General features: G+C 39.1%; 1 protein-coding gene across 6 annotated transcripts in view; it reads right to left on the minus strand.

Annotated features, from left to right (window-relative positions):
* Positions 1-8,093: 8,093 nt before the first annotated feature.
* Positions 8,094-13,308, minus strand: part of LOC132643692 (chromatin structure-remodeling complex protein SYD) — a 58,355-nt gene continuing 53,140 nt past the window's right edge. Inside the window, exons 33-38 of one of the 6 annotated variants that reach the window (XM_060360209.1) lie at positions 13,116-13,274; positions 12,874-13,041; positions 11,470-12,799; positions 9,745-11,346; positions 9,486-9,668; positions 8,094-8,554 (exon numbers count right to left, since the gene is read on the minus strand). In XM_060360209.1, coding sequence (XP_060216192.1) covers positions 9,517-9,668; positions 9,745-11,346; positions 11,470-12,799; positions 12,874-13,041; positions 13,116-13,274 — 3,411 coding nt within the window. In that variant the 3' untranslated portion in view covers positions 8,094-8,554; positions 9,486-9,516. Of the gene's footprint in view, positions 8,555-9,485; positions 9,669-9,744; positions 11,347-11,469; positions 12,800-12,873; positions 13,042-13,115; positions 13,284-13,308 lie in introns of all 6 variants that reach the window. The other 5 variants (XM_060360211.1, XM_060360210.1, XM_060360207.1 and 2 more) reach the window with 5 other exon arrangements.

A 13,308-nucleotide genomic window follows, 5' to 3' on the forward strand; every position in this document is an offset into this window, starting at 1 on the left:
TATTTTAGTTATCTTTAGTCATATTAAATTGTTAATTGAAAACCGAAACCTTAATGGGAAGTTAAATTATGAAAGTAGATTCACATAAACTAAACACTCACGCTTTCACCATGCTCCCTTCTCAAAAAAAAAAAAAACACTCACGCTTACACCAACACTCCTAGTTGGGTTGCTATATTACGTGACCGTATCATATTTTCAAATAAAGGTATATCGTGGACATCATCAGTCTACTAAAAGTAAAGATGAGGTCCTAACAAAAAGCAAGAAGACGAAATGAATAATGTGAATTGGGCCATTCGACAAATCACAAAGTGCATCCTTTTGCTTACGCAAAAGAAAGCTAAATGGTCCTCCATACTACAAAAACTCTAAAGCTCTAGACTTGGCTAGACTTGTAATATACAGAATTAGTCCCATGGTTCAAGCTAAAGCTGCAAGAGTCGATAGGTCTTCAAACTGTTGCTGCATCTTAAACCAAAAAAAAATCGACTTTAAATAGTTCCTCCCTCAACTAAAAGCAAGATGAAGAGAATTTTTATTGTCAACAGCATGCACATGATGTAATTGACTTTTGAGTGGTAAGATGGGAATTAAAAGATAACATTGCAAAATTAAAAAAGAAACAGCCTAGCTCCAACAGGTCAACCCATCCCCCCCCCCCCCCTCTTTCCCAATAGGTGATGCATAATCTTGTATAATTATTTCGTACCGAGGCATACCCTATTTTGCCAACAAATCACTAATCATCGAAAAAGGAACTACTGACAGGCCCTTCGCTAACCCCACCACTGCCTCCACTTTCATCTCCACCCCCACCAACTGGTGATTACCACCTCCTTGAGATCCCCCATGGCTAAAATTTCCTGCAGACTTAGCTCTCTTGCTGAATTCCCTGTCCTTCTCTTGTTGTAGCCGCTCTTCTTCCTTCATCCTGTCCTCGTTACCTTGAACAAAGGCAACCATCTTAGTAATGGTCAAGTCATTGTTCGGCACAGTTATATTAGCATCAACAAACAAACTATCTGAAAGCCCCAACACAAATCGCCTAACTCTGGCCCTCATATTACCCACCATGTCCGGAGCATACTTGGCCAAAGCAACGAACTTGAGGTATTGCTCGTCCAACTCATCTCATTTTGTTTCAGTCTCTCAAACTCTAAAGCCTTAGCTTCGAAAACCTCAATGGGTAGGAAATGCTCAATGAACGCATCTACAAACTCTTTCCAACTGGCAGGAGCCGCATCTTCCCCTCGGGACTCTTCCCATATTTCATACTAGGTGTTAGCAACATCCTTCAGCTGGTATGCAGCAAGCTATACTACCTCTGTGTATGTAGCATGCATCACTCGAAATATCTTCTGATCCTCATCAATGAGTTTTGCGGATCCTCAGCCTTTTTAGACCCTGTGAAAACTGGAGGTTTCATGGTAAGGAACTCTTTGGACCTGGAACTAGCCGACCCATCAATAGTACCTGTCCCCTGCCTCTGAGCCTGAGTAGCAACAATCTGGGTGAGCAACTGGATATCTCGCCTGACATCCATATCTGAAGCATTAGGCGGCGCAGTAACTGGGACCTCCACAGGCCTTTCAGTAGCAGGTGGGGGTGCTGAACACGATGCATTTCTTTAGGTCTGAGGGTTCCCCTCCTGAGCAGTCTCGACATTAACCCTCTGGCTAGTAGCTGAAGTTATCTTAGTTACTTTCTCTTGGCAGGCATTTTCTGAAATACGTAATACGCACAACTTAGAAGGAATGCTGAAGTCATAGCTCTAATTGCACGATCTAGAGTATGAAAGAAGTGAGACAATCCTGAATGTCTTGATGGTCAACTGTTTACATGTGTGGCATGCACACACACATAAAAGTGACCCCACTGGACACGGCTTCATAGACTCCCCAGGACAGTTAAACCTAGTGCTCTGATACCAAGCTTTGTCACGTCCCGAACTTGGGCCTGGAAGTAACACGACACCCGATACCTAACTACATGCGACTGAGTGAACCAATTGGTTGGCTGAATCAACATGAGGTATCCAGATATACTGAAAGCGAAAAATAAACTTAACTCATACTGACGTACTAAAGTCTGACTGAATAAATAATTGAAAGTGCGGAATACTGAACAAAGTTTTAAAGATAAATATTGTAGCCCACTAGGCTGACATAAAAGCCTGCGAATCTGTCTAACTGCTAATATAGTCTATGAAGCCTCTAATGAAGTACTGAAAAATTGATTGTTGTCGGGACAAGGCCCCTGGCATACCTGACTGTTTGTAAATGCTTTAAAAACTGTAAGTAAATGATAACGCCCCGAAAGAACTGGGGCTCACCAATTAGTTAATACTGGAAATCTTAGCTAGCAGATGCGTCGCCCTATAAATCATTACCTACATCGCGAGATGCAGATCCCAGGCAAAAGGGATGTTAGTACATTTGAATTGCACTGGTAAGTAAAACAACTGAAAGAAAGATCTGTAAGTACTGAAACTGAACTGATAACTGAAGTAAACAAAGAGATAAAGATATGAATACTTCCTGTTCAAAATAAAGAATCACTTGTTTAACTGAATTAATAATATGTGGGGCCTCAGCCCAATATAAGTGCATAAATCAGTGGCCTTCGCCAAGTACGTGCGTCAGTCAATGGCCTCGGCTAAGTATACGTATACATAAGACTGTGCCCTCGGGCAATCACATATGTTCAAAATTCATTTATTATTATTAAGGAACTGAGATCACTGGAATAATGAACATTACTAAACTGAGACGTGTATTCAAGGACATATTATGAGAACTGAAGCTTTAACTAGTTTATAAACATGCTGAGTGTTCTAGACTGAGACTCATGGGTATCAAACATGAGTCTATGTAGATTACATACTGAGCTCACAACATTTGAAATGAAAGTCTTGAACGAATTACAAAACTAGAGAATGGAAGTTCTACAACTATTCAAGGAACTAAGCTTAACTATATTTCTGAGGCAATTCGCAACGTTGTAAAAAAACGTTGCGTAGGGAGAATCACTAACATTCCCAAACGTAGAGAGTTAGTCTCACATACCTTAACTCCGGTCCTTGAGTATAGCACAATGTTTGTCACCCTTCTCAACTGTAATCTATATCAATATATGTCAATGGAATCAACATTAGCAACAATACTCAAGTTTTGGCCATCGAGGCATTTCATCAAACACTTGGTGGGCATAAAGCTCCACAACCTCCATTAATGGTGATTTCTTCGCTCAATTCCTATTCTATTACTTCTAGGTGATTCTACAATCCCAATTAGATAGAATTAATACCATTCTTCATCACCCATATGATTATAACAATCCTAAGTCACAATTCCAAAATCCTACCATAGTTCATATGATTCTCTTTATCAAACACATTAACTTATCTCTCAAGAATTCATCAATTCACAACTACAACTTATTAGAAGAGGAAAAGGATTACCTTCTTATGTTCAATTTACTTGCATTTGAATGCTATGGTTTCCACGTACAACGATAACGTCTCAATCAAGGTTCTATGGATTAGAAGGCTTTAATTAAGTTAGAAGGGTATTAGAGACTTGGATTCAACCTAGAATCACCATTGAACTTACCTTGGAGGATTCTTGAGGCTTGGGACTTGTTCTCTATGCCCTTAGGATGATTTGGCATGATTAGGGATGTTAGGGAAATAACCCTAAGCTTAAATAGGAGTTAAAACATGAAACTCCGACTTTTGACCCGAAAACTCAACCTATGCACGATGGGCCCACTATGTAAGGCCACCGCGGGACCCCCTGCAGGTCCAAACTTGAGAGAGCATGATTTCCCGGGCTGGACCTGCAACGCATGGCCACCGCACGCGCCCCGCATGGCCATCACGGGTGGCCCGTGTTGGCTTTTGTGCAGTGTTTTTGTAACGTGCATAACTTCTTGTACAGATCTCTGTTAGGACTCCACTATATATCGTTGGAAAGGTATTTCAAAGATCTAAAACTTTCATCTTTTAAGTGTTCTCAAATTCTCAACGGATTTTCACGAAATCAGGCTGGAAAGTTGACCTGCCGTAAACTTAACCAATTCTATCGAATCTTAAGCACTTCACTATTTGTTTGATTTCAAAACAACTATTTCCACCCAAACTCATCCCGATAATACTTCACATGTCTAAAATGTCACATTAATACTTATTTAACACCTAGTCCGAAGTTACAAATTAATTATAAAAACTAAAAGCACACGTTTTGTAAGAACATCATGGACTGCATGTTTGACAAAAGATTAATATTGATAAATACAATGGCATAACATTATTCAAATGTTTGACAAAAAATAATAATCTATTCAAATCATGAACAACACACAGTTTGAAATAACAAGTCAATACTCCTAAAGCAAATAAATCGTAACCGAACTATAACATAAATTCAAAATCCAAAAAAAAAAATTAATATAATATTGTTATGTCAAATTCCAACATAACATAGAATAAATTCCAACATAACTTAAATAAATATAATTCAAAAGAAAAGAAAACATAAGTTTAAAATGGCCAGGCCGGTATGGGATTAGTGCTGAAGAAGTGAAATTAGAGAGTGAGATTTGGAGGTAGATGTGGTGGTGGTGGTAGTGCAGCCGGTGACGGCAGAACAAAGGAAATGGGAAGCTAGACGAGAAGAGAGTTTGGAAGCCATTGAGATTTTGTGAAATTTGTCGTCTCCACATTGAGGAGGATTTTAGGGTTAGGGTTTAAGAAAAAACGTTGTGATCGATCTATGGTGTTGAAGAAGGAGAATGTAGAGGGTGGTCAAAGAAGCTGCACTGCCAGCCGCCTGGGATTCGTTTTCTTATTTTTTTCAATTTTGGGTCCAAAAGTATTTGGCCAAATACAGAGACCCCCTAAAATTAGCACCAATTTTTACTCTCAGCTGACATGAAAAAAGTGACCAATTAAGAGGTGACACGTACAAAATACTAAAAATGAAAGACTTTAACTTTCTTTCTGATAATCGTCTTTTCAGTCCTCCCCTTCGTTCGTCGTCTTCATCTCATTTTCTTCTCTATCTTTCTTCGAGCAAAGGTGTAAATATGCCCCTGAACTTTGTGTTTAGAGAAGATATACACTTCATTAAAAAAGTGGTGTATATATCTCTATGGCTTTAAAAAAAATGGTTTTACCCTTTTTTTAAATGAACCAGACCCGATCCACCAGAAAAAAGTATCACGTGTCTTTAAAAAGATAAGTTTAGTAAACAGAATGAGTATACTTTTTTTTTTTTTAAAGTCACATGACATTTTCTTAATTAAAAAACAAGCTAAATATTTTTTTAAAAAAAAAGGAAAAGAGCCAGATATGCCCCTCGACTATACGATATTACACACGTATGCCCGTCGTTTAAAGGTTAGCACAGACATGCCCTTACCGTTATATATTCTAGCCACTCGTGCCCTTGATTTAACGCAAAATATATTGGAGGGCATATTTATTCAGTCTCGCATAGTATAGGGGCATATTTGATCCATTAAAGTTCTTGATTATTATGGCACAAAAACAACAATATGACACAAAATATCATTGATTCCAAAACATAAAAATTTGCAATTACAATCCATCCACCATTACATTACATCTAAATTATACAACTAAAAAATTAAATGCAATTACATTCATCTTTTAAAGTCTTCCTCATAACATGTAACTAACTGCAGAACAAACAAGACAACCCAATAACTTGAGATAGATTTTCCCCTCATATTGCCAAGTCTTCCATCAATAGAAGAAGAAGACTCAACTTTAGCAACAACTTGCGTAAAATCCTCATTATTAATAGTAGAAGAAGTCTCAAACTCATCCACTACTTCCGTAAAATCTTCATTATTAATACTAGAAAAAATTGCCTCAAACTCAATCACTACTTCCTTTAAAGTTTCAAGCACAAGAGAGTTTACTTTTTCCTTCAAAAGATTGTTTTCACTAATAAGAGCACCATTTTCTCTTTTCAAAAGATTATTTTCATTAATGAGAACATCCTTCTTCTTCTTTTTTCAATTTGTTGATGACCTGAATAATTATTTTTGACATTTTTTCATCTTCCCAGTCCCAATATCTACGCAATAATGCATGCAACAAAAATCACAAGGAAAAAGATCTGCCGCACAAAACATAAACATAAAAAAAAAAAAAAAAAAATCATTACAGATCTACCACAAAAATAATCACAAGGAAAAAGAGATAGCTTACATCAGACTTATGACACCTGAAGAAACGTCTCCGGATGTGAGATGGAGTGCAGCAACTCCATATTGGAGTCCCTCCACGACTATTTGATGAACTCGAAGCTTCCGACATTTGATAAGCAAGTGAAATAACAAGAGAGCAAAGTTGGAGTTGCACTATAAGTGTGGAGTTTCAACATGCAGTACTAAAAAAAACACTGGCTAGCATAAAGGACACACAAAAAAAAAAAAAAATCTGAGAACTGTTGGTACAATATGTAGTTCAGGAACATCAATGGATCAAATATGCCCCTCTACTATGCAAGATTGAACAAATATGCCCTCCAATATATTTTCGAGTTTCCGTTAAATAAAGGGCACGAGTGGCTGAGATATATAACGGTAAGGGCACGTCTGTACCACCCTTGAAACGACGGCCATAAGCGTGTAATATCGTATAGTCCACAAGAAGATCTGGCCCTTTTCCGTAAAAAAAATAAAAATACGTCAGCAAAAAGAGTATATCTACGCCATTTATGCAATAGTAGGGGTATATATGTACTATTTTTTAACGACGTTTATATGCTCTAAATCGCAAAGTTGAGGGGTATATTTGCACCTTCCCCCCCCCCCCCCCCCCCCCCCCTTTTTTTTTTTTTGTTTCTTCTTCTTCATCTAAAGAAAGATGAATATATTGAGGTTCCCAAAGGATATGACCCATTTGGCAGTGTCCTTTATTTTGCATTTCAAGATTCAATTACCTGGTATGTTTGTTTTCCTCATTTTCAGATCATATTATACGAGAAACCATTCTTCTGATCAAGTTCTAATTTTTCGGCAATTAAACAAGTTTTATTCTCAACAAATATAAGAAAAACAGAGAGATAGAAAACGATCCTTTAGCTAAGCTCATCATCTTTCTAGGAGTCTCAACTTGTTCTCCCATGATTTTTTGGCGCAAATCAAACACCAAACTCTTTAAAGATTAAGTAATTGATGAAAATAGCACATGGAGCTGGTATTGATGAATTTTTTGTTAAAGATGGAGTGGAGGACAAAGCTAGTTTTATAGCCCAAAAGACATCAAATTTCCGACGACGGTGTACATTGTAATTGAAGATTTAACAGTGGCATGGCAGAAACCTTGCAACAATGGCACTTCACGGGTCTCTTCCAGTTGAAAACCTCCACGATGAATTTTGAATGAGAGATTAACGATTGGAAACCTCAACGATGAATTTTGAATGAGATTAACAGATTTGAAATTGATTTGCGGGAGAGAAAATGCCTAGAAATTGAACGAGGGAATAGAGAGGATTCATGGGCAATCAATTTTTCTTTTTTATGCCCAGATTTACGGGTGTGACAAAGACCTACATTTGTTTTGCTAATCTGCTAGCTTATGTAAAATATAGCTAAAATTAAGTAAATATGTAAAAATCCTTATATATAAAGCATTGTAATAAAGGCGCTTAAGCGTTATATGGCATGGTTTTCTTTTATTTGATCAGTTTCGTTTGCCTATTGATTGAGGTCAAGTGTTAACCTAACAGCCTCCATTTTCTGAGAGGAATGCCTGCGTTGTTGCTACTATAATTCATAAGCACTTTTCATTAGTTAAACTTCACATATTATATAAACAAATGGTTGAAGAATGAGATAGGAAGTGGTAAAATTAGTTGATTGACTATCTAGTATAGCCCGGTAAATAGACGACTATGAATAGTTCAAGTGCACCTAAAATCAACCACAAGGCATGGCAATCTAGCCAATAACAAACCTTTCAACTGTGAACGCCTAGGTTTATTGCCTTAGTAGCGGCAAATTATCAAACTTTACCATAATCTATTTGCATTCTCGGAATGGCACGAGAGAGAGAGAGAGAGAAGCTTCTGACTAGAGCGGAAATAATATTGATACAGCTGCAGAGATTTCAGACAAGGTTATAGTGCATACAACCCAGGTAAAGAGGGAGGGAGAGAATGAGCTAATAACTACATTATAATTTACAGCAAATTAGGTGTCCCAACCGGTTTCCTTACTATATAAATCTAGAGTATTGCCTGAACCATCTGCTTTGAAGATGCAGATTTTCATAATGCTAAGGCCACGCTAATCCTGCTCATCCACCATCTAATACGGTGAAAAGACACTTAGCTTCTTGTTGACAACAAAGATTAATGCACAACTTACGCTGGGAGATCCGGATGAAGAACTTAAGATCCTTCAGGAACTATTGCTAGTTATACAAGTCCCTACCCTCCCAAGATTGTCAAAATGTAAACTCTTCACAAGTGCATTTTAAATAAGATGCATGATTCCACCTTCTACTGCTTGCCTGCACGCACACACAAGAAAGAAAGAAAAGAAAATGAATAAAATAAACAATTAAATCTGAAATAAAAGAGAAACAACTACGAGCTCGGCTAGTGTTCAAAATGGTAAAACAATGTAAGGGACAAGGGAGTGGCAGCCTAGTGCTAAGAACCTCCACTTCCACTCATATGGTTATAATCCGAGTCAGAAAGTGGAAATGGGTCACTGCTGCACTCCAGGGTAAAGGTTTGGGAGTTGAAGTTTACTATATCATAAAAAAAGAGGTAAAACTTTTTTCTTATTGGATGTCCCCAAGGGGACGAAGAGCCAAAGACCCATCTTTAAAAAGAGAAGATTTGATGCAGGAAGCCTAAGGAGCTCAGAGAATTCCACTCTGCCTGTAATTAGTAAACATAAGATCCCAACAATGTCAAAAAATATTTTAAAGCACTATTTGTTGCTGTTACCCAACTTGGTAAAAACCACTTGCCATGACTATTGCAGATACAAAAATTATAAAACAGCCCAAGCAAAGTAGAACCCTTGAGGCAATATGAAAATCCTACATAGCAAAGGCAAATGAGCCAAGGAATGGCTATTGGCAAACAGATGACATGATTCTGCACAAGAGGCAATTCAGCCTATCAACTGTTTCCTTACAATAAACCATACAGAAGAAAGTTACAGTAAGGAATTATAACATGTGAGAATGGATATTAAAGTAAGAACCTTCTAGTAATTGGGTAATAAGATACCAAAATGATTCAGCATTTAACAAACCCTTTTCATACATAACAAGTAATCCAAGCAGGCAGTGGCCAATAACAGCAATAAAAAGAATATTTATCTGCTCTAAATTGAATAACAATTTACCTAATAAAACAAAAACCGGAACATGGTAAAAGTATCCAAGTTCTAAAACATCGTTATAAAAGGCAAGAGCAGCACATTACCTGAAATACAGGAGAAATGCCAGATCAAGCATCAATGATTGCAGTGGTCCACAGTTTTATCATCACCAGCCCCTGTAGCAGACGACAATGCTTGATCACCACACTCTGCTCCAGTTCGCACATCTTCATCTCCAGCCTGCTTGCTACTGGAGTTCTCTTCTTTGCCTGAAGCAGGAAAAACATCTATTAATCCGGATGAGAAACAATTTGAAGGTGCTACTACCAGACAATTAGAATTTCAGATTTGAGCTCCCTATACCTGAAATTACCTCCTTCGTCAGAACTGTCTCAGAGTCCCTTTCAGCAAGCAATTGTGATTCTGCTTTAGCACCTGGACTACATTTAGGCTCTTCATTCTCGGGGTCAGAAACACTTTTACTTGCAGCAGACTCCTCTTTTTCTTGTCCTTCAACTGCCAGGTCTCTGCCAGAACAACAAGGCAAATCCCTGAACGGAGTTTCAACTACTTCAACTTCAAGTGAAGCTACCTCATTGTCATTCATTCCCGACTCCTCACATGTTAAATGTGTTTCCACTTCAATTGCGGATTGACTGGTTTTTGGTTCACTGAGTTCAGAATTGGAAATTCCACCTGTTACATCAGATTCTTTCTTCCCTTTTGCTTCAACAGCAATATCTATCGACGGAAAATTTTCAGACTTCCCTACTGCAGCGTTCTCCACTGTAACATCCGCTGTAGCAACCTCCACATGAATTTCCATGTTTTGTTTGGAAACCAAATCAGACTCCGCCACTACTTCAGAAGTTCCACCTGCTGCTTTCAGTTGAGATTCATTAAGTTCAACACTTAAAGTTGAAACGTCTTCAGTTGCATCAGATCGTTGGTTCTTTGGTCCTTGATGTGCAGGATCTCCAGTGCTCAAATTCTCAGAGATACTTGGTTGGGGCTTAACAGCTGTAGCATCAGGTAAAATATCCACCTTATTCATTGTCTCTGAGTTTTTATCCGCAATCAACTGCAACCCTATCCCAATTTGAGATGTTCCACCAGGTTGAGGTTCATTTAGTTCAGAATTTGATTTTGAAACATCTTTAGTGGCATCAAATCCTTTGTTCCCCTGTACTTCAATGGCAAGGTCTAGGACATGCGTGTTCTCAGCCTTTTCTATCAGAGGTTCAGCAGCTGTTACCTCACCTGACCCTACTGACTTGTTATACGTCTTTTCTATATTTTCTACGACCGAAGATTGTGATTTCACCTCATTTTTTGATGTTGAAGTATCTCTGGCGGCATCAGTTCCCTTTCGCTCTTGTCCTTCAACAGTAAGATCCCGGATTGCCATATCATCGGACTTTTCTGCCACCTGACCTGAATCTACTGAGCCATCATTTATCCTCCCTGTGTTTTCCTCAGTAACTAACTCCAGATCTGCCACCTCTTTAGATGTTCCAGCAATTGTGCTGGATAGAGGTCTATTTAATTCACCATTTAAAACATCAACATTATCTTCAGATCTTTTGCTCTCATGTGTCTCAACAGACAAATCATCGCGACACTGACCGCCAGCCTTCTCTGTTTGAGTTGGTATAATATCATCAACTTCATCTGAAGCAGACTCCTCACAGATTTTAGTTCTCATGTCTTCCACCACAACCTGTTTTATTTCTGGGAGATTCTCAGACGACCCAGCAGCTGGACACAGTTGAGACACATTAGCTTCAGAATTAGCAAGATCATCCTTTACATCCAAACTCAAGTTGCCCTGTAATTCAGCTACACAATTTGTGTCATGCCGGCTGGAAAATGTTTCTGTTAGAGCCTCAACAGCTTCAGCATTTGAAGCAAGCCTAGGTGAAAGGGATTCCTTCCGAGCACCAGATTCTGTGCTGGGAAAAGTGTCTACAAAATTAACAGGTATCATGTCAGATTCACAAACCTCAGGCGTACCGGAATAGATTTGCTTCTGCCTTTCGAACTCTCTATCAGATTGATTATCCGAACTAGATAAAGAATAGTCCTTACTGGAAATACCTGTGTCCAAGTTTGCTTCAGCAATTGCTTGTTGTTCAGGTTCACTTTGAGATGTTCCAACAGTGAAACTGGATTGGGACTCATTTCTAGGGCTTGGTGCAACCTCACTTACATCAGAATCTTTCATATCTGGACGCTCTGCTGCAAGATCACCTCCACATTTTTCTGCTAGGGAGTCAGCAACATTAACTTGCTTCTCAAAAGTTTCTGGAATCAAATATTTTTCTTTCTCCACCCTACTTAAATCTTTAGTTATCTCCAATGGCTTGTTAACTGATAACTTATCTTGTTCACAAACCTCGGCCATTGCAACTTTATCAGAATGTGTTCCTTCTGCTGCTACTTCTAGTTTGTCCTTAGCTGGTTTATAAGATCCGCATAGTGAAGATTCATCCACTAAAGCTTCTGCCTCGGTAGATGGAGAAGCAAAGGATGTGATTCCCTTCACATTCTGATTGTCAGTACCCACAGCAGGTGAAACAACAGTCTCCTCCTCCACGGTGTCTCCTGTTTCTTGTTCTTTTCTGAGTCTGCCACCAGCAAGATGCTCAATGCTGGCTGCCTCAGTTTTAAAAACACATGATTTATCCAGAGAAAGATCCGCAGTCTGTAACTGTTCAACATCAGTTTTTGCAGCTACACTCTCAGACAGGCTTTGAGTTGATCCCAAATTACAACCTACTTTCCCGGAGCCTTCTGAACCCAGATATACCTCTGCCTTTACGCTTGGACAGGGAACTACCTCAGAATTTGTTGGAAGGACCCCATTCAAAGCGCTGCTAGATTGCCCTTCTGCGTCTCCACTCTTGTTCAGACTGCCAGATGATGTAAGCTCCAACGCTCCAATAGGAACTTCCATGTTTGACCCATCTTCAGAATTAGTTTCAGTCTTTTCAACATCTTCACCCTTAGAATCACCCTCACTCTTTTCCACCAGACAATCACTAACCGGAACCATTGATCCTGAAGAGGCATGAGTAATATGGGATTGAGATGCATCTGTTCGGATAGCACCACACTGTGGCTGCACTTCATTACTCACTATATCTTCAGGCATTTTCCCAACAGAGTGAACTGAAGGCGTCTGAGATGCAGCTGACTGAACCTTCATTGTTTGTTGATCCTCACTGAGAACTTCCTTTGTTGTAGCAGCTTCACAGCTAGCAACATCACCACTGGATTTTGATGCGACAGATTTGATAGAATTGCTATGTAGCTCAACTTCACAACACGCCATAGCTTGAGGGATTTGTCCTGCGACAGGATCTACGATCTTTTGAGATGCATCTGACTGGACAATAGCTGTTTGTTCCTGCACTTCCTGGAGAACCTCGTTAGTCAGAGCAGTTTAATAGTTTATATTAGAAGTATCAACCTATCAGCAGATACACCAACCTGGGCAGGAGAATCCTCAGAGATGACCGTGTTAATCTGTGGCTCAACATGAGGACCAGAGCAACTTCGAGGTGCAACAGATTGGACCACAGTCGCCTTCCGCTGACCAGGATCTACAATTTTTTGAGATGCATCTGACTGGACAATAGCTGTTTGTTCCTGCACTTCCTGGAGAACCTCGTTAGTCAGAGCAGTTTAATAGTTTATATTGGAAGTATCAACCTATCAGCATATACACCAACCTGGGCAGAAGAATCCTCAGAGTTGACCGTGTTAATCTGTGGCTCAACATTAGGACCAGAGCAACTTGGAGATGCAACAGATTGGACCACAGTCGCCTTCCGCTGACCAGGATCTACAATCTTTTGAGATGCATCTGACTGGACAATAGCTGTTTGTTCCTGCACTTCCTGGAGAACCTCATTAGTCATAGCA

This window comes from Lycium barbarum, chromosome 6 (genome assembly GCF_019175385.1).
Source record: "Lycium barbarum isolate Lr01 chromosome 6, ASM1917538v2, whole genome shotgun sequence".
Classification (NCBI taxonomy): domain Eukaryota; kingdom Viridiplantae; phylum Streptophyta; class Magnoliopsida; order Solanales; family Solanaceae; genus Lycium; species Lycium barbarum.